This window comes from Triticum dicoccoides, chromosome 2B (genome assembly GCF_002162155.2).
Source record: "Triticum dicoccoides isolate Atlit2015 ecotype Zavitan chromosome 2B, WEW_v2.0, whole genome shotgun sequence".
Lineage (NCBI taxonomy): Eukaryota > Viridiplantae > Streptophyta > Magnoliopsida > Poales > Poaceae > Triticum > Triticum dicoccoides.
In genome coordinates this window covers 156780555-156801796 of record NC_041383.1, presented here as the reverse complement: position 1 = coordinate 156801796, position 21242 = coordinate 156780555, and the positions used below count along the sequence as shown (strand labels likewise).

Genomic DNA, 21242 nt, shown 5'->3' with positions numbered 1-21242 from the left:
TCTTTCTCCTTTCCTCTGCTCCTGCTACCCACAACTGAGCTCCGTTCCTCCCCCAAGCCACTTCTATGTTTCTGCTCCATCAGCTTGTGTCGCATATCCGTCTCACGCCACTGCTCAAGGCTATCGCGGAGGTCCCTCTTTTGTTCAGCACCGAGTCTTGATCGCGATTTGCCTGGGCTGTTAACCTCAACATCAACATGAACGTGGCTCTCGCTAGTGCGAGCGTCACCCGATCCCGATAACTCAACATTTAAATTCCTCCTTGTGGGTAGATCGCGCACCCTCGGGTTTGAAGCCCGAGACCTCGCAGCATCACCAGTGTGATTGCCACTGCGACTGCTTTGGCTTCCCGACCCCCCACCAGCGGTTCCATCACCTCCCGCCGCATTCCTTCCCGGAGAAGCCCTTAACCAGCTGCCCCACTGATCTGCCGACTCAATTGGAGGATCACAGCGGTCCCCATTGTGCACCAAGCGCCCACAGTCGAAAAAAATGGGGGATTTTCTCATAGTAGAAGTCAAACCAGGTCTTTTCCTTGTCCTCCTTCGACCTCTTGAGATAGAAGCCACGAACCAAAGGATCAAAAACAGAGATAGTGGCCCTCACTCTCAGAGAAAGCCTCCTCTGGCAAAACCCTCTCTGTCAACATCGACCTTAACTATGTCGCCCAGCCAGTTCCCAAGCGCCTTGCCAAAAGCCTCCGTCCTCCTGTCCGGGGGCAAGTCAAGCACCCGCACCTAGACATCAATCCTGTCAAAGACCATCTCCGACGTTCTGATACTCCCCTCATAATCCTTCATAATCAGAACACTGAAATCGAATTGCCAAGGACCATTGTTAAGCACATGTTTCCAATCACCTTCACTTCCGAACTGCACCATGATGATATTGGGACCAATCTCGCTAAACTTCGCTTCCCTGTGCAGGCCCCAAGCTCTAGGCATCGTCTTCTCTACCGCAGACATCTTCATAGGCCTTACAGAACATACCTTGCCCACCGCCATCCATCTGCATCGCTTCTGAAAACCAGGATTTGGATCATCAAACACAAAGCCTTGAACCTCCTTGTCCATCAGCACCATGCCGCCGAGCCTCTCCGACAGGCTCGCCGCCGGGTCCGGGGTCTTATTCCCCCCAGGGGACTTGACAGAAGATCCCTCCTTCCGGACCAACGGCGTCGCCGCCGCCACGGGCGCTGCAGAAGACGATGCCCGCGGAGACGCACCCGAAACGCGCTCTATCGCCTCCGCCATCAGCTCCGCTCGATCGCAGGAGAGCACAGTCGCCACCGGCCGGAGAACAGGGAGACGCAGTTGCCCCCCAAAAGACCGCCGGATCCCAACCACCCCCATAGACGAAACCCTAACCCTAGCGCAGCAACCGATCGCCTCGCGATCGCCGCTGCCGCCTTAGCGTTTCGAACGTGGTGGACCCTTCCCCAACTTCCCCAACCCTTTTATCCTTAGCTGAATACACGATTCCGCAGGTACCTCTCTACAATTGATTCCACCTCCGGCCGACGGCCCGGCCCCACCTGTCAGTACCCCCTTTGCCCGCCGGGCCGCTTAACCCAAAAGCTTCGACCCGGCGGCTCCCTCCCCTCCCCACCTCCGATCTCTCTCCAATTCAAACCCCACTCCTCCTCCCTCCACGCGCGCCGGCGACGAGCACCCGCCGCCGGCTAGGGTTCCGCGCCCCGCGATGGAGGCATCCGGCTTCGGCCGCGACGCGGGGCCCCTCAACCGCGGGCCGGGCTCCGCGCCCCTCGCCTTCGGCGCCGGCGCGGCCACCGCCCCTTCTCCCGCGGCGCAGCCCGCCCCCGTGCAGTTCCCCTCGGCTAGCCCGGCCGTCCCCTTCGTGCCCCCCTCCTCGCGCTTCCCGAGCGCTCGCCCCCAGCTCTCCGCAGCGGCCCCCATCTCTCGCCCTACTTCTCCCATCCCCATACCGGCACCCTCCGCGCGCCCGGCCGCAGCTGCTCCCGGCGCCTCTGGTCCCGTGAGGTTTCCGAGCCCTCTTCGTGCCGTCGACCCAGGCGCGGCCGCCGCCACTGCTCGCCACACCGCGCGCCATCTTCAGCCCCAGCCGAGGTGAGTGCTCCCCACCCCCAAAGTAGAATCTGTGTTGTTTGATACCCCCAAGTGGTATCTGTGTTGTTTGAGCTTGCTGTCGAGCTGGCTAGCTAGTGTCGGTTAGGTTTCTGTTCTTGCTGTTGCATCCAAGTAGCTGTAACTGTAAGTACAGGCGTGTAGTAGCTTCAGAATCTGAAGCATAGTGTAGTTAGCGTTGTGCAGATATATTCCGCTCGCGGTAGTTTCGCATATTCGGTGATTGCATAGAGTTTCCCCATTGGAGATGGCTAAATGCGCATATGAGTTTTTATTTGGTCGGATGCCTGCAACATTTGAGTATTAGCGCGTCATAGCAGCTCTAGTGATCTAGTTTCTACAATAGGGATTGTCCTAAGTTGATTGTTAGAGATCGTGGCATGGCACGAGGCAACCATGTAGCCAATTCACAAGACTTGGCATGGCACGAAGCAACCATGTACTGCCTCTGTATCAAAATATAAGACGTTTTTTGGTTTTGCATAGGGCATAAAAAACGTCTTATATTTTGTTACGGAGGGAGTTGCCAATTCACAAGACTTAGGCACACTGGTGACTGTGTAACAAGTGAATGATATTTGAGCAGGGTATAGCACATAAAAAGGAACATCTAAAATTGCATGTTGTTCAAGCCAACTCAAAATATCTGATAAGGTGCCTTGCTGCTGGAATGGTAGACTAAGTTCTAACTTTTTAGGTGGTTAATCACCTAATCCTAGCCCATCTGGTTGCAGTTCCAAACCTGCGATACCCATGGTACATTATTGATGGATTGTTTTCGTGTTCACATTCAGAGTAGCTGCACCATCCATAGGCAGGCCCATGCATCCTGGTATTTCCTCAAGGAGCAGGTCCCCGCCGAATCTATCAAATCAGCGTGTGAATGTTCCTCCAGAAAATGATAATGGTATGGGGCAAAGAAGGTAAAACTACTTCATGTTGTATCCCTCGTCAAGCTATCTGAATTCATAATGGACATCCAATATATTCCAGTCAATATCTTTAAAATGTTTGTATACATGGCGTGCAGAAAATTTGTACATAAGGGCTTGATACGTAGATATAGGTCACTTAGCGACTGTTCTCCTTTAAGTCGTCCAAATGTTGTAGGTGGGACAATCCGTGTCAGTACAATGCAATCTTCTTCTGAAAGTTGCGCAATGAGCCACTGAGCCAAATATTCATCACTCTCTGCTGAACTCTAGGGTATGTTTGGATGGTGGACAAAGCTCACCTTGCCAATTTTCAGGTTATGACCAAAATTTTGGTCTTTGCTTGGATGGTTGCCAGTACTTCTGAAATGCCAACTTCTCTTTTGCCCACTCTAGTTCATTTTTCTTGCCAATGTTAGCAAACTCATGGGTAAGCAAAAGCTTGACCAAACTTTGGCTAGCCAAATACTCCTCCGTTCCCTAATATAAGACCTTTTAGCTATTTCAAAATATTGAATACATACATACTAAAATGAGTGTACATACATACTAAAATGTGTCTAGATACATACGACTCAAGAAAAAGCTAAAAGGTCTTATATTAGGGAACAGATGTAGTATTTGGCAGGGCAGCCTTGGGCTAAAAGCAAAGGTACCAATGCTGTTGTTTATACGTTATTTTGCCAGAAGGCCATGGTCAGAGAACAATACATCAATCACTGTCAGTTCTTAAATGAAAAATGGTGCATATCATTATACTAGGATACACTACATTTTGTGTAGTTGATCTTAGCTGACATGCTTGACATGTCTTTGTATGGACCACCCTACATGGATTATGGTTGCGTAGGTCTGGAGAGGATTTTTCTGTTGGGTGTGAGTTCAGATGTGTTTTCCCTGGAGCTTGCAACTATAACCTTGTGGGTACAGCTATCAGGGTTTTTAAATCTAATGTCTCTTCCATCAATAGGTTGGTAAACTATGCAGACCCGTTGTTTGAAAATGAAAGTGCGCAATCTTCAGTGCAAATGAGAATGCAACCTCCAGAGACCGGAAAGACAGCAAGATCACCACCATTAGACATGAGCAGACAGTTTAGACCATCATCAAGCCTTCCAAAATTTCCTCCTACGCAGCGTGCTGAGCCTCATGATCATGTGCAAATGTGAGTTATTCGATAGAAATTGTCAACTAGTAATTGTTTACTCTAATTGTATTTTAAGTTTTATTAGTGTCTCACTGCAAATTATCTCATAAAAGAGTGTAGTACCGGTTACTTAGCTACTAATTAGTATTTCAGTACTAAATGTCACTGGTTGTGCTGTGCTGCTTATCTCCCTGTTTTTACTTGATATTTCAGGCCTAATCTATCACCTTCCAAGATTGGAATCCAGAACCAGTCTCCTTTTCATGATGCACGTGCTACATTCTCTCCTCTTCTGAATAGCAATTTAGTTCCTGGTAATGGGAGGCCCCGTCCTGCCTCAGGGACTAGTACATCTTCTTCATCAGTGCTTGGTGGTGCGGCTCAACAAGAGATGAACGATCATATGCGAGAACAAAGGTGCTGTCGGCTAGACTGTCATAAACTGCCACATAGTTGATCGGAGCACCATTCTATTTTTGATTTTTTTGTGTTCATCAGTAGTATGCAGCCTGTATAGTCTTTATTTAAATAGTCTTTGGTGATACTAATTTGAGTCGAGAAAAGGAAAAACTTTTAGATAAAAAAATATTTATTGTGATTGTCTTGCGAGCTGTTCAAGTTTTTTTACTAGAAATATACTCAACCTTGTGATGCTGGTAGGTTTGCATGGAGTAACCCCTCTCCCCCTGCTGGGACATTCTTCCTATTCAAAAGAACTTTAGCAATGGATATAACGAACTTCCGCGCTGTAACGTAATACTGCAAATTGAACGTAAATTTGCTTCTGTGATCACATTTATTACCTGGATCACTGTAAAATCATTGGTTAATGCCATCTCTTGTGCTTGTGTTCCTGTTGGTACTTATGCGTTTATGGCTCTGTAATATTTTCTTCCTTTTATCCTTCTGTAGATTCTCAGCTCCACTTCAAAGTCGAACAATGGATCATAGCATTTCAAAAAGGTCTAGGTCACCTACTTTATCCTATCAGGATGTTGATGGTGCTGAAGCTCGTCATGGCACTGGTGCAAATGCTAGAAGGTACTACTATCTACTGATTGCCATTTCTTTGTGGCGTGCCTGTTTTCTTCTGTTGCTGCATAAATAATTAAATATACATGTGATCTCCTAACTCCTAAGTGCTTCAACACCCCACAACATATGTATATATAGGTAATCACTGCTACTTTGAATTCGTATAAATATCCTGGACTGAAGAAAGTTAGATAATCATGATCATCCATTGGGAAATCAATTCAGTATGGAAATGGGTAAAATGCTGGGCATAGTCATTTTTGGGCATGGATTACCAAACAAAACATGACCCACCTGTTATTATGTAACGTGTTCTCTTTACTTGGTCGGTGTGTTACCAAACTGAATCAAGAATACGAACATGGAGACGGTCTTCTCTACACAGTTTTTGGAAAATTTATTTTCCTTGTAGCTTTTAGTCTCGCTAAAGGAATATTAAGCAACTAGTGTTTTATTCGAGCTCTTAAAATGTGGAAACCCTCAATAGTATGCACTAACCTTTTGTGCTAATTCTTTTTTTTTCTCTTCATTTTTAGTGACATCTTTTTTTCGAAATGTGAGCTGTGAAATTCTTCTTTGCTATTTGTCTGCTAACCTTTTTCGGTTTTCGGTTTAGGGTTTGGTTCCTGTGAGCGCTAATTCTAAAGCCTGAAATCTGGCATTTAAAATGACTAGTTGCATTAGTGATGTATTGTGGACTTGTGGCTAATGCATAGAGCATTTTCCTGCTGCTTCCTTTACAGACTGATAAACTATCCGGATACGTTGGTTGATGATGTAAGTATTGAAACTTCAAAAAGGATGAGGGCTCCTTCATCTGAATTCACGAACATGCCCAAGTCTCCACCTTCAGATATTAGAGACAACATTAGGCCGGCACCTGCAGGTTTTGGCAGCAGTAATGTTGCAGCCCAGAATCTTCGTTCACAGGCTGATATCCAGAGGTAAATCCTTCGAGTTTATTTTGCTGTATGTCAGTTTTACTTATTAGTTTTGATAAAAGATGCAATAACGACTAAAATAAATAAATTACGACCAGTAAGAGCACAATCTAACACATCTACCATATTTATGCCTAGGAGCGGTAGTTAGTAAACGAATTGATCTGTTACTGTGCTTGCTTATCTTTTACTTTATGGCATTTAGCAGTTGACTTTGTTGCTATTATTACAGGTCTGAAGCTTCCCCTCTCAAGGTTGGAAGTCAAATAAAATCTCGCATTGGTGATGTGCGTTCACCACCGTATCAGCAGTTCCGTCCTTCAGATACTTATTCAAAAGAATATAGTACACCTACATTTTCTCCACCAAAGCCTTCGATTCTCAATTCTAGGAGCGTGACCCCTCCTTTGGATGACGGTGACGACTTTATCCCTTCAACTGAACTTGAGAGGTGCTTATGCCAGCTTCATAATGTGGCAAACCCTTTTTTTTATCAAATATACTGTTTGTTGTTATTGACTCATGTAACATTTGCTGTAGAGAAAAACAGGCAAAAGCCAAGCGTTTGGCTCGTTTCAATGTTGAACTAAGCAGGCCAGTGGAAAATATCAATGATCTCGCAAAAGCGGACAAACAGAAACAAGCCTCTTCAATGGGAAAAGTTCCAGTCAGATCAAATGATAGTACTATGGCTGACATGGACCCCCCAGAGTTAGCCGCAATTCTTGGGCTTTGTTCCTATATGTGCCCAGGTGATTCCTGCACTAGATCATATCACTTGTTTTTGCGCAATGTTATTTTGGTCATTCTCAACTCTTCAATGTATTTTCTTAACCATGCTACTTACAAACATGTATTCATGCTTTGTTTCTAGAGCCTGAAAGGGCGGAGCGCGAGAGAAAGGGAGATCTTGATAGGTACGAGAGGTTAGGTGGAGACAGAAACCAAACCACCGAGCTTCTTGCTGTTAAAAAGGTATATAGTGTTTACCTTGTCACCTGCCAGTATGACAGGATTCTATCTGAATTTATCTCTCATCACCAGTAACAGGAAGCATGATGGAAGTTATTATCTAATTGATACAGTATACTAGGACTGCTGAGAGAGATGCAGAGTTGATCAGGCCTCTGCCAGTTCTGCAGAAGACCATGTCATACCTTCTTAGTTTGATGGATCACACATATGATGATAGTTTCTTGGGCTTATACAACTTCTTGTGGGATAGGATGCGAGCGATAAGAATGGATCTTAGAATGCAACATTTCTTCAATCAAGAGGCTATTTCTATGCTCGAGCAAATGGTAATTCCAATTTTTTATTATTTTTCCCACTGTCCGTAAATGTTTTTCTCTTTGGGTAAACTTATTTCCCAGTAAGTTTCATCGTGAACTTTTCTTTTCTTTTCTTTTCTTGACCAGATAAGGCTCCACATTGTAGCAATGCACGAGTTATGTGAGTACAGCAAAGGAGAAGGTTTTTCAGAGGGTTTTGATGCACACCTCAACATTGAGCAGATGAACAAAACATCAGTTGAGCTATTTCAAATGTATGAAGACCATAGGAGAAATGGTGTGCTCTTCTCAACAGAACAGGAGTTCCGGGGTTATTATGCACTGCTCAAGTTAGACAAGCATCCTGGTTACAAGGTGAGGTGAATTGAGTGGGTCTTGTTGTTTTCTGCTGTTTTGCTGACTTCTGTGTACATTTGAATCAGGTTGAACCTTCTGAGTTATCTCTGGACCTTGCTAAGATGTCTCGTGAAATTAGAGGCAGCCCAGACGTCTTGTTTGCAAGAGAAGTTGCAAGGTAGTCATACCTTATGGCATAATTTGAATTCTTGGGTCTTTAGTAACTTTGATTTGACTTAACACCAACTTTTGTCATGCAACTCAGAGCATGCAGAATGGGAAACTACATTGCTTTCTTCCGGCTTGCAAGGAAAGCAACATATTTGCAGGCTTGCTTGATGCATGCTCACTTCGCGAAGGTAGAATAGTTTGTCGATGAAAGGCTGTTCATTTTTGAACCATATCTTTTTACTGAAATTATTTGTTCAAATGTGCACATACTTCTAGTTCTCTATTGTGCATCTATGCTGGCAAGTAACCTTGTAATAATAAAACGTGTTACCAGAATTCAGAACTGACAGTTTCTCATTGTAATTAGTAGGACCTGCTGTTGTTTTTCACAAGACAAAAGGTGCTTGGTAGCACTATAAATTCTTAACTTTTGTCATGTTTCCATTGTACTGTAAGCTGATTCAACCCTAGCTAGCTAGAGGAAGTAGTGGGATCTATCAACCCTTCAAATTTTTGAAACGACCATTGTACTTGACTACTTGTTACAGTTTACATATACGTCTACATAGTGTATGAAAATGTGACAGTAATAATTGATCACACAGGGTAAAAATTATGGAACCGCCACTATCTGGCATTGACGAGTTCTCCCTGGCCAGTATTGTACTCCCTCCGTATCAAAATATAAGATGTTTTGGTAGGTTAGTTTAGCCTACAAAAACGTCTTATATTTTGGTACAGAGGTAGTACTTCTTTACATTTATAATACGTTCTGTATTAGTTAAAGTATTCTTATGTTTTGACAAGTCACTAATCAAAATTTCTGGAAACAATGGTTGATGTGAACATTAGTTCATGGCACTGCTGCCATAGAGAGTAGAGCCAAGCAGTATGACTTAAAGCCCAAAGGGAATGAAGCCAATATGGTATTAGAAGGAGATAGAATGACATAAATTCGGATGAGAGAACTAGACAGGTTCAGAGTTAGCAAATGGAGGTGTGCATGATTCATTTCTTGCTTGATCTGAAAGATTATCAATTTATCATGTTGCTACTTAACCTCACCATTAATACTTGGACTCTTTCTTGTAAACGAATCAAACTCTTATCTCTACCTCTTCCCTAATTATCCTCCTTACTACTGATGCATCATCCGTTCCTGCTAATTGATAAACTACGCGTGCTGGACTTAATATCTTTAACATCGAGCTTTCCTAAATCCTACAGTAATAAACTGTCATCTCGCTTTAATCTCTACTTCGTTGTCTGTACTCTCAAACAATAGTATGGCCATTGTTTTGTCCCAGCCGTTTTCTTGGCGCTGTCAATCGAAGCCATGCTGTATGTGTGGTGAGATCACAATGGACAGGTCAGGATGTCCTTATGTTGCTGCTGTCTGGTGCACGTTCGCCGTGCCGTGGGCAGTTTCCACGACATCTGGCCATGCTAAGGGCTGCTCCTCATCACCATCAACTGTCGTTGGAGTCTTGATGATATCTCGCGAAATGCAACACTGGCATTGAGCCCTTGGCTTGCTGAGGTCACCAAGGATTTCAATGTAGCCGCCTGGCCAACATCCTGTAGGTCGATGACTACCTGCTTTTACAGGAAGGGTGTAATGACATGAACCTCAGAGGACGTCATTGCGTTTTCTTCAGAACTTCAGATCAACCAAGACAGAATTAAGTCTCTCACACCTAATGTCGTCTAGCATGAGTTTTGGTCTACTTCTTCCATACCATGATCCTCTTCAAGTTATGGTGCAACACTGGTGGACCTATTCCGTCCCTTTAGGAATTGCGGATATGCCTGTTTGACCATAGACCACAATTCTGCTCCTATACTGTATTAGGGCCACTTATCAGATATACTTTGTTGTCCTGTGCAGAGCAAAATATTTTAATAGTATTATCTTTCACTATTCGCTACCTCTGGTGTACTCCGAGGTTCCATGTAGTACGCTAATTGTTTGTTAGTTCACACTTTTGTGAAGCTTAACACCTTTCTTCTACCCAGGTAAGAAGGCAAGCTCTGGCTTCCTTGCACAGTGGTCTGCAGATTGGCCAAGGCATCCCTATTTCACATGTCGTGGAATGGCTTGCAATGGAGGTAAGTGTTCTCTTATTCAAACAGTAAATTATTCATTATGGGAAAATTGATATCATCTTGTGTCTTTCTTTTTCAGGACGAGGACATTGAAAGTCTCTTAGAATACCATGGTTTTGGATCGAAGCAGTATGAAGGACCGTACCTAGTGAAAGAAGGGCCTTTTCTTAACAGTGAGAGCGATTTTCCATCTGGTTGTTCTGAACTTGTGCACTCGAAGAAATCTCAGAGAATAGTCGATGATGTATCTTCTGGTCCAGTTTGTGCTCCCACTGGTCAAAAAGCGACTGTTGCACCATATTCTGTCGGGTTTCCTTCCCCAGCTAGCAAAAGAGAGCAGGTTCCGCCACGGTCTGCCCTTGTGATTCCTGTTAGTGCGAAAAAAGAGTTTGGCCCATCGTTTTCTGGACCTGTTTCTCCCACTTCTAGCGGACAGATTACTTCGCCGTATTCTGGTCTGTTTTCTCCAAAAGCTGGCAATAAACAGTTCAATTCAACATATTCAAGTCCTATTTCCCCAACTGGTAGCAGAAAGGGAAGTGTTCCAGTTATTCTTAGCACTTCTCCGCGTGCTACCAAGCACGCACTCTCGCACACAGGATGGATGGATGACCAGAGAGTAGCTTCACTGAAAGCAAAAGGCAAGATCACGATGACTGATGATTTCATAATATCTGAAGACCAGAATGGTGATTTTGTGGACTTCTCGAGAGAACAAATGGAGATACCGCAGTCAGAAGCCTACACTCAACATATTGATGCTTTGGTGGCAACCATAGTCTCACATCCTCTAGCAGATGGTGTATCCTCAGATTACGCCCATATGCATGAAGAGGAAGATGAGCTCAGGGCACATGGCTCTGGCAGTGATACAGATTTGGATGATGAAAGTCCATCATGTCATCAAGTCAATCTAATAGAACGTGTGTGGCCTACAGGTTCCCTATTGCCTGGTCATGAGGATGGAGATTACCAAAATAATAATGAAACAACATATGACTCGTTACCAATTGTTGTGTCTCCAAAGAAAACAATTTCAGATGAAAGGCTAAAGATGATACTGAGGTTGGTTTTGTTATCCTTGATCTATGTCACTAATTCTTTAATGTACCAAACCTTTGTCCTACTGTGATCATACAGGAAATGGAGGCAGCGTGCTGCGGATCAGAGATCTCTGAGAGAGCAGAAAAATGCCCTTGCTATTGCAGCATTGAATTCTCTGTCACTTGGACCACCAGTTCACCAAACCGCAGTGGTAAGTCTACCATAGACATGTTCTATTTATTTCAAGGCTTGGTGTTTTCTGCAATTTATTTCGATGATTTGTAAGTCCATGATAAATGATCGCTTTTCTACGATGAAGGTGCCAAAGCATGCAGTCCACGAGCTAGACATTGGCCATGCCTTTAAAGAAAGATACACACGGCAACAAAGATCTTGGTCACGACTAAATGTCTCAGAGTTGGCTGGTCCTATTTTAACTGAAAGGAAACCTGATGCTAGGTGCATCTGCTGGAAGATGCTAGTACTTGTCCCACCAAGTGCCATGAAATCTCAGAGCAACAATGTTGCCTCAAGATGGTTACTCAAAAAGCTCATGGGTTCTGGAAATGAAGATAATGGATTGCTTCTTACTTCAGCAGACCTCTCAATTTGGAGAACGTGGCTCAGTTCTCCGAGTGTATGCTGCCTATCCGTTGTCAGGGCCAGTGACCAACAGGTTATTGGTAACGAAATTGCTGACAGCACGAACTGTATAGTATTTGTGGTATCTGAAAGCATTCCGTGGGAAATGCAGAAGGCACGATTTAGCAGTCTGTTAGCCTCCATACCTCCTCAATCTTGTCTCCCTCTTCTGATTTTAAGTGGTGACACATATAATGAAGGGTATGATTATGCGTCACAAAATGTCATTGATAAGCTTGGCGTCAGCGGTCTGAGTGAAGGAAAGATTGCTTCATCCTTGGTTGTTTTTCTAGCTGGAAGCTGCACTGAAGGTTATATCAATGGCTTCTTTGACGATGACAAGCTGCGAGAAGGTTTAAAGTGGATGGCGAACAGTTTTCCTCTAGAGCCTGATGTCATCCTCGTGAAGACACATGAGTTACTTCTGAATTACTTGAACCCATCACTTGAGCTACTTAACAAGCGTGTTGCGCCTGAAGTTGGTCCTGAGCATTGCATCTCAGTATTCAACAACGCTGTCAGCCAGCTTGGAGAAGAGATTTTGGCAGCAGCATACAGAAGTCCTAATCAGTGGCCAGTTCTTGAGATTGATCTTCTGGAGAGATCGAGCAGCGAGAGGATGTTCACAGAAATGTTCTTACCTAGCATTGGATGGTCATCGCCGTCAAGAATCCAGCCGCTGGTGGAAACCGTAAAGAGTTTGCAGCTTCCAGAGTTCAGTGACGACTTGTCTTGGCTAAAACAAGGATCTTACATGGGCAGGCAGATTCAAGATCAGAAGCTATATCTCGAGGAGTGCTTGACGAGATATCTGACCCAATCGGCTCGGTTGTTAAATGGAGCCCAGGCGGTTGCTGAGGCAAAGATTATGGTGCAGAAAGGTGTTGATCTTGAGCTCCGTGACTCGAATCACTATCTTGTGCCGAACTGGGTTACTATCTTTCGGCGGATCTGCAACTGGAGGTTAGCGAGGCTTTCTACCGGAGATTTCTCAGAAGCTTATGTCCTGAGTCAGCGTCTTTACCAGCCCCCTGCAGCTGATTCCAATGGTGCAACACAGCACGGACTCACTGCCAACAGCGATACTATAGGCGAAGCGCCCATTTTGGAGGACCATGACATGATGCCCGCTGTGCCATCTGGGCTCTCGCTAGACGAGATCATTGGGGTGAGTTGTGACCTTGATTCTGACAGTCCTCCACCGCCGAGACCTCTGTCACCACCGCTGCCGACCCCAGCATGCGACGAACCTCAGGCACTGGCACACATCAATGGTGAGGTAAACCCAGTGCATGGAGCTACCCATGACAACACCTACGACGCACCACCGAGAAGAGTGGAGCTAAGAGACTTGGTTCCACTCAAATGGGACGATGAGCTTGCCAAGCTAGAGCAGCAGTGCGCCAAGCTGCAGTCCAAGATCGATGAGAAGCTCTTTATATACTTCTGAGCTGCCGAGCCTTTGAAAGGCCGAGACGCTTGGTGTAACTTGTAAAATTGGATATCATTGAGTGATAGAACATTGTTTTGTTAGGTTATGTCATTATTCGACGAGAATGTCATGGTGTTGTAGACATATATAGCGCAAATATCCAGAGACGATTTGTTGTAACTCTAGCTGTTAGCTTTCCCAGTAGTTCAGTTCAGAAATCTCTTACATCTACTCATGGCTGGTGTTATACAAGCCGCAACGAATTTCAATGGACTGTTTCGACATGAAAATGTACTTTCAAAATTCTTTTTTGGTTTTACAAATATGTTAGTACAATATTCTCCCCACATGTAAGGTGTATTGTGACATGTTAAGGTTATTTTGACCAACCATCGCTTTTTAAATGTGTTGCTTCTGTGGCACAAAACTGATGTCACAAGATTCATGTGTAAAACTACCTAGTGGTTTGTAACAGTAGTAACTTAGCAAGACCAATATGTGAAAAACTCGTAGATGGTGATAAGTTGGATGTCACAAGATTCATGTGTAAAACTACCTACTGGTTTGTAGCAGTAGTAACTTAGCAAGACCAATATGTGAAAAACTCGTAGGCATTGGATGGTGATAAGTTGGATAATATTCATCATATAATAATCATAACCTAGGACGACACAGAATTAGCTTCAATTCATCAATGTAATGTAGACCGTAAATAGTCATACGTACTTATAGAAAAGAACTTCACGACATCTTTTGTCATACCTTCCCGTGGCAGCGGGTTCCATAAAGAAACTAAGAAATATTAAGGCCTCCTTTTAATAGAGAACCAGAACATAGCATTAACACATAGTGAATACATGAACTCTTCAAATTACGATAATTACCGGAAAGAATCCCAATTATTGTCACTTTGGGGTATGCGGATCATAACACGTAATAGGTGCATATAACTTGCAAGATCCAATCAAGAACACAAATATATTGGTGAAAACATAAACGATTCAGAGCCCTAGTGACAAGCATTAAGCATAGCAAAGTCATAGCAACATCAATCTCAGAACATAGTGAATACTAGGGATCAAACCTTAACAAAACTAACTCGATTACATGATAAATCTCATCCAACCCATCACCGTCCAACGAGCCTACGAAGGAATTACTCACTCCCGGCGGTGAGCATCATGAAATTGGTGATGGAGGATGGTTGATGATGACGAAGACAGAAGATCCCCCTCTTCGGAGCCCCGAACGGACTCCAGATCTGGTCTCCAAATAAAGAACAGGAGGTGGCGGCGGCTCCGTATTGTAAAACACGATGAAACTTCCTCCATGATTTTTTTCTCAGGAAATAGTTATTTATAGTATTCATATTAGGGTCAGCGGAGCTTCGAGGGGTCCACTACCCACCAGGGCATGCCAGAGGGGGGTGGCGCGCCCTGGTGCCTAGGGGGCAGCAGCCCCCCTCGAGCAGGTCTTAGCTCCCGTATTTTTCTTTTATTCCAAAAAAATTCTCCAAAAAGTTTCATCCAATTCCGAGAACTTCTATTTCTGCACAAAAACAACGTCATCGTAGTTCTGCTGAAAACAACGTCAGTCCGGGTTAGTTTTATTCAAATCATGCAAATTAGAGTCCAAAGCAAGAGCAAAAGTGTTTGAAAAAGTAGATACGACGGAGACGTATCAACTCCCCAAGCTTAACTCATTGCTTGTCCTCAAGCAACTCAGTTCACAAACTGAAAGTGGCAAAGAAAAACTTTTACAAACTCTTTTATTCTTGTGTCCATATATATGCTTAAATAATACCCAGGTTTTCAACAAAGATCATGTCTAACCATGCAAATGATAACTCTTAGAAAATATATTCACTCATATCAATGGAGTAAGGGCATGTTTATCCCTGAGGTGTTTTGGTGATTGATGACAATGATTTTGCGGACTAATCGTGTGCCTTGAGTCTCTCAGATACTTCATCACTGGGCACGAGACGATTTGGTGCCCCTCGGAGACTATTGAAGTCGGGGTCGTCCTACGTTTCTCTTTGGTGAATTTGAGTCATAGGAGAGTCGTACTATTAAGAGGGGGTCCGCGTCGGAAAGGTTTGGGTGAAATCAACACGTGCACTTGTCTCCCCTTTCCCTGCACTTTGGAGCTGCCCTTCGTTATCTTGGTTGTGCGGAAACCTGGCGAGTACTGCTGTACTTGCGGTAGTACCGCTGGGTGTCACGGTAGTTCCGCTCCTCCGGAGCGGTAGTACCGCGGCACCCAGGCCTTGTGCCGCTCCGGTGCGGTAGTAGGGGCGGATGTAATTTTTTACATCTGTGCCCACCACGGTAGTACCGCTCGTCCAGCGCGGTAGTACCGCGGGGGCCCATGGTAGTACCGCTCCCTGGGAGCCGTAGTACCGTGGCCCTCCTACCTAGTACCGCTGAGCCACGGTAGTAGGCGCGGATGTAATTTTTTACATCCGCGCCCGCCACGGTAGTACCGCGCCTTGCGAGCGGTAGTACCGCGTTGGGTTTTTGCACCACCCCAGTTTCAGCGGAAGTAGGCACGGATGTAATTTATTTCATCCGCGCCCTCCCCAGGCCGTGACTCTCCTGCCTTGTGGTAGTACCACAAGGGGGAGCGGTAGTACCGCGCCAGCGGTAGTACTGCCCCTTAGTCAGGCCAGTTCCGGCCTGTGCTGCTGCCGCGGTAGTACCGTGGTCGTCCACGGTAGTACCGCGCAGCCTCACGGTAGTACCGCGCCCCTGGAGCGGTAGTACCCCGTGTCGCGGGTTGAACTTGTTGGATAACGGTTGGATTTTTCCACTACTATATAAGGGGTGTCTTCTACCTCTAGTAGGTTACCTCTTCCACCTCTAAGCTCCATTGTTGCTCCAAGATCCATTTTCGCCTGATCTCTCTCCCTAGCCAATCAAACTTGTTGATTTGCTCGGGATTGGGTGACAAGGGCCCGATCTACACTTCCACCACAGGATATTTGATTTCCCCCACTTATCCCTTGCGGATCTTGTTACTCTTGGGTGTTGAGCACCCTAGACGGTTGAGGTCACCTCGAAGCCATACTCCATTGTGGTGAAGCTTCGTGGTGTTGTTGTTGTTGGGAGCCTCCGTTTGTTGTGGAGATTGCCCCAACCTTGCTTGTAAAGGTTCGGTCGCCGCCTTCAAGGGCACCAATAGTGGAATCACGGCATCTCGCATCGTGTGAGGGCGTGAGGAGAATACGGTGGCCCTAGTGGCTTCTTGGGGAGCATTGTGCCTCCACACCGCTCTAACGGAGACGTACTTCCCTTTAAAAGGAAGGAACTCCGGTAACACATCCTCATCTCCACCGGCTCCACTCTTGGTTATTTCGTGCCTTTACTCTTGCAAGCTTTCTTGTCTTACTTCCTTGCTTGCTTGTATGCTAGTTGTTCTTGCATCATATAGGTTGCTCACCTAGTTGCACATCTAGTCAACCTATTTTGTTGCAAAGTTTAATTTGGTAAAGAAAAGCTTAAAAATTGTTAGTTGCCTATGCACCCCCCCTCTAGTCAACCATATCGATCCTTTCAATTGGTATCAGCGCCTCCTCTCTTTATTAAGGACTTTGCCGTCCGAAGAGTATGGTTGACACCAACGATGGTGCGGAGGAACACTCCGGTGTGAATCCCATCTCGTCTTCGGCCGAAGGGGGAACCTCGGTCTCACATGAGGAATTCAATGTGGCTTTAGACACATTGAAAACCTCCATGACGGCCGAGGTTAAAAGCATGTTTACTGAATTTCTAGAGGGACTTAAACTATCTACCTCGCCTATGAAAGTGGGTGATCCCACTAACAAGGTGACGGATGCTAACTCCGATAAGGGGGAAGCTAACAATGAAAAGAGTCCTTCTACTAGTGGTAGAAATGGCACCGGCATCTTTGCCCATGTGGAACCTCCTATCTATAGAGGACCGATTCCCTCCACTCATTTAAATCATGCCGGTCCTCCTCCTAAATATGTAAAAAATGAAGATTTTGATTCTTGGGTTTATCGCTTCAAGCGACATTTAAAACATGTGAACACTAACCTTTGGAGAATCATTGAAGAAGGTTTCTATCCTCATGACCCAAGCAACTTCACCCCTGGAGAAGAAGTGGACAATCAATTCAATGAGAGTGCTCTCTTCATCATCCAAGATGCTATCCTTCCCGAAGATCTTCCTCATCTTCGACCTCATGTCATGGCTAAAGAAGCATGGAAGTGTGTCGAGCGTATGTACAGAGGAAGTGCTAGCATTCAACGCTCCAACTATGAAGTGGTGCAAGATGAAGCCGATGAGTTTGCAATGAAAGAGGATGAAGAACCTCGTGAGCTCTTTCGAAGAGTGACCAAACTTGCGGTCGCACTCCGAGATCATGGGAGTAAGGACACGGATGACAACTGGATCAAGGCAAGTTCCTCAAGGCCATGATGCCCTACAACAAGGCCATGTCCTCAGTCATCCGCCAAAGACCGGACTTCCACTCCATGACCTCTAGTGAAGTGTTGGATGAGTTTATTGCAATGAACATCTTGGATAAGACCGCCGACAATGCGGTGCTCCGTTCCCAAAGGGCTAAGAAGCCCAACCTTGCTCTGAAGGCCAAGGTTATTGTGGAAGAAGAGGAAGAAGTGGAAGATGAGGAAAGCAACCCCGAAGACACCAAATTTGATTATCATGAGCACATGGCCCTTGCTTCAAGACAATTTTGGAACAAGAAGAGTTCAAGACCCAACTTCAACAAGAACAACTCCAGTGGCGTCAAGGGCAAGCAACGAGTTAGAACTTGCTTCAACTGTGGCAATGTGAGCCATTTCGTTGCGGATTGTCCTTACGAGAAGCGGGAAGACAATGGTGGCAAGTTCATCCGAAAAGACAAAGCCAAGTCCTTCCCCAACAAGAACAACTTCGCCAAAAGGGCTCCCACTCGTGGGTTGGTGGTTCAATAAGAATACCAAGAGGATGACGATGATGATGAAAATGAAGAAGCAATGGCCATGGCATCTGTTGCCATTGCCACTACTCCCCGGGTGTCTCTCTTTGATTCACCCAACGAAAACATCACCGCCAAATGCCTCATGGCTAAAGCTTCAAACAAGGTAACCCCCAACATTAAAACCACCATAATTCCTAATCCCTCCGTGGAGGATTGCATTGATGAACATTGTGGGTCAAATGAAGAAGTGAATGAGTTTGAGTCTTTTATGAGTAAGCTCAAGGGCAAGTCCAAGAAGCACTTTGTTGCTCTCTTGGAACAACTTGGTGAGGCCAATGACATGATCGAGGCTCACGAAGAAACCATCTCTAAGATGGAAGGTCATAGTCGTGATTATGCCGATGAGATATCGGATCTCTCTAATGCTCTTGAGGAAGAGCGTGTGCATCGCTTGACTCTTGAGGAGTCACACAATGATGACCATGCTAAGTTAAAGAAAGATCTTGATCATGCTCTTGCCATGTCTCATGTGCTAACTTCCGAGAAGGCTAAACTTGGGGTTGATCATGCTAGACTCAAGGAGGAGTTTGAGATACTTGACAAGGCCCACAAGGTCTTGAAGGGTACTCATGCTAGCCTCAAAGAGTCTCATGCTCAACTCCAAGTTAAGCTAATCAAGGAAAAGGCCACCTTTCCTCATATGGTATTAATTGATAATGCATGTGCTACTAACCCATGTTGTGAGCATGTGCATCTTGTGGAGGAAAATGCCAAGCTGAAGGATCAACTTGAGAAAGGCCTTGTGTCTTGCATTCAAGGTGAGAAAAACCTCAACGACCTTTTGAGCAATCAAAAGGAAGTTGTGGCCAAGGAAGGAATTGGGTTTGCTCCCAAGTCCAAGAGCAAGAAGAAGAAGAACAATAAGATCAAACGTCCCCCTCCTCTCAAACAAACGTTTGTGAAAGAGGGAGAGGGTGCTCCTAAGAAGAAGAAGGAGAAAGTGAAGGGAGTTGAGGTCCAAAAGGGCAAAAGCATTTCCTCAAACAAAGCCGACGACTTTAACCCATCATATGTGTTGTGCCGTGCTAGTGATGGACATGTTTATGCTAAATTTGTTGGTTCTTCTTATGAGTACATTGAATGGTCTATTTGGGTTCCCAAGACCCTTGTTACTAACATCAAAGGACCCATTACTAAATGGGTACCTAAAACCAAGCATTGATCTCGTGTAGGTGTTTGCTTCCGGTGGGGGATCATGGTTGCTCGATAGTGGAGCAAAAAATCATATGACCGGGAGCAAGGACTTGGTGGTGGACGTGCAAGAGATTCCATCTATGCCCACCAATGTCGAGTGGGGTGATGCATCACATTCTAAGGTATTGGGTCTCGGCAAGGTTGTCATTTCTCATGATCTAACGATCGAGAAGGTCATGCTTGTCGAGTCCCTTGCATACAATTTACTTTCCGTTTGTCAACTTGCACTCATGGGTTTTGCTACGTTCTTTGATATTGATACCGTGGCCCTCTTGTGGAGCAAGACTCTTAAAGTAGCCTTTGTTGGGCATGTCGAGAATGGTCTCTATGTGATTAACTTCTCGGAGCGACCCACTAAGACCGTGACATGCCTAATGGCTAAAGTTGACATGGGATGGCTTTGGCATCGCCGTTTAGCCCACGTCAATATGAGATCTTTGCAAAGTCTTCTCAAGGGGGACCATGTCCGTGGACTAACAAATGTTAGCTTTGCCAAAGATCGTGCTTGCAGTGCTTGTATCGAAGGGAAGCTTCATGAAAAGGCTCACCCTCCATCAACCATCATCTACTCGAAGAGACCCTTGGAGCTCCTTCACATGGATCTCTTTGGGCCTCCATCTTTTGATAGTCTTGGAGGAAGAAAGTATTGCTTGGTGATTGTGGATGACTACTCAAGATACACTTGGGTATACTTCTTCAAGAGGAAGAGTGAGACTCAACAAACCGTCATCAACTTTGCAAATGAAGCTCAACGTCAACATGATGCAAAGATCTTGACAATAAGAAGTGACAACGGCAGCGAGTTCAAGAACTACACCTTGGATGAGTTTCTCAGTGATGAGGGGATCAAGCATCAATATGCTGCTCCTTATACCCCTCAACAAAATGGTGTAGCGGAGAGGAGGAACCGGACGTTGATGGATGCGGCAAGGACCATGATGGCGGAGTTCAAGTCTCCATACAACTTTTGGGCCGAAGCCATCAACACCGCGTGTAATGCATCCAATCGGCTCTATCTCCGCAAAGGCTTGAACAAGACTCCTTATGAGATACTAACCGGCAACAAGCCCAACCTCAAGTACTTCTGGGTGTTCGGTTGTAAGTGTTTCATTCTCAAGAAAGGTGTTTGTTTGTCTAAATTTGAGGCTAGAGCTCCTGAGGGCATATTTGTTGGTTATGCTACAAACTCTCATGCTTACCGTGTCCTCAACAAGTCCACCGGACTCATTGAGGAGACGTGTAACGTGGAGTTTGACGAAAATAACGGCTCCCAAGTGGAGCAAAGTGGTACTTGTGATGTAGGTGATGAAATTCCTCCCCAAGCCATAAGAAGAATGGGTATTGGTCAAATTCTACCCATTGAGGAACCCCTTGTGGCCGAAGGAGAAGGACAATGCTCTACTCAAGTAGAGCCATCACCTCATCAAGACCCACACGCTTCCAAAGAACAAAGTGAAGGCCCTCAACCTCGTGAACAAGACCAAGGGCAAGATCAACCTCAAGATGGTGGTGAACCTCTAAATGATGCCCAAGGTCAAGTTCTCCCCATCGAGCAAGTTCAAGATCAAGAGCAACCTCGAGATCAAGAACAAGCTCAAGACGGCGCTCAAGATGATCAAGTAAACCCTCCTCCTTCCACATCCGAGGAGGAATTAGAGCGTCGTGCCGCAAAGATTGCTTCAAAGCTCACCACCCAAGGCCATCTCATGGAAAATGTGGTTGGAAGTCTAAGAAAGGGGGTAAGCACTCGTAGACAATTAGCAAACTATTGTGAACATCACGCGTTTGTCTCTTGTGTTGAACCCCAAAAGGTCTATGAGGCGCTCGAAGACTCGGATTGGCTCAATGCCATGCATGA

At 45.2% G+C, this 21242-nt stretch overlaps 1 protein-coding gene across 2 annotated transcripts; it reads left to right on the top strand.

The window, feature by feature from the left end:
• Nucleotides 1-1644: 1644 nt before the first annotated feature.
• On the top strand, nucleotides 1645-13467 carry LOC119362734 (SAC3 family protein B-like). 2 transcript variants are annotated; one of them, XM_037627984.1, is made up of 17 exons: nucleotides 1645-2087; nucleotides 2900-3028; nucleotides 4008-4202; nucleotides 4398-4601; nucleotides 5097-5225; nucleotides 5963-6163; nucleotides 6393-6611; nucleotides 6701-6912; nucleotides 7035-7135; nucleotides 7246-7461; nucleotides 7579-7806; nucleotides 7875-7966; nucleotides 8054-8147; nucleotides 9976-10068; nucleotides 10145-11130; nucleotides 11206-11320; nucleotides 11429-13467. In XM_037627984.1, the coding sequence occupies exons 1-17, from the start codon at nucleotides 1702-1704 to the stop codon at nucleotides 13199-13201; spliced, it is 5373 nt and encodes a 1790-aa protein (XP_037483881.1). In that variant the 5' UTR covers nucleotides 1645-1701; the 3' UTR covers nucleotides 13202-13467. The 2 variants fall into 2 exon arrangements, with proteins under 2 accessions (XP_037483881.1, XP_037483882.1); XM_037627985.1 differs by lacking the exon at nucleotides 1645-2087 and having other exon boundaries at nucleotides 2936-3012.
• Nucleotides 13468-21242: the final 7775 nt, after the last annotated feature.

Coding starts and splice junctions, on each gene's coding strand:
- LOC119362734 (XM_037627984.1), top strand. CDS start 1,702: ATGGAGGCATCCGGCTTCGGCCGCGACGCGGGGCCCCTCAACCGCGGG. Junction 11,131..11,205: donor AGGCTAAAGATGATACTGAG/GTTGGTTTTGTT, acceptor GTGATCATACAG/GAAATGGAGGCAGCGTGCTG. Junction 11,321..11,428: donor CAGTTCACCAAACCGCAGTG/GTAAGTCTACCA, acceptor TCTACGATGAAG/GTGCCAAAGCATGCAGTCCA.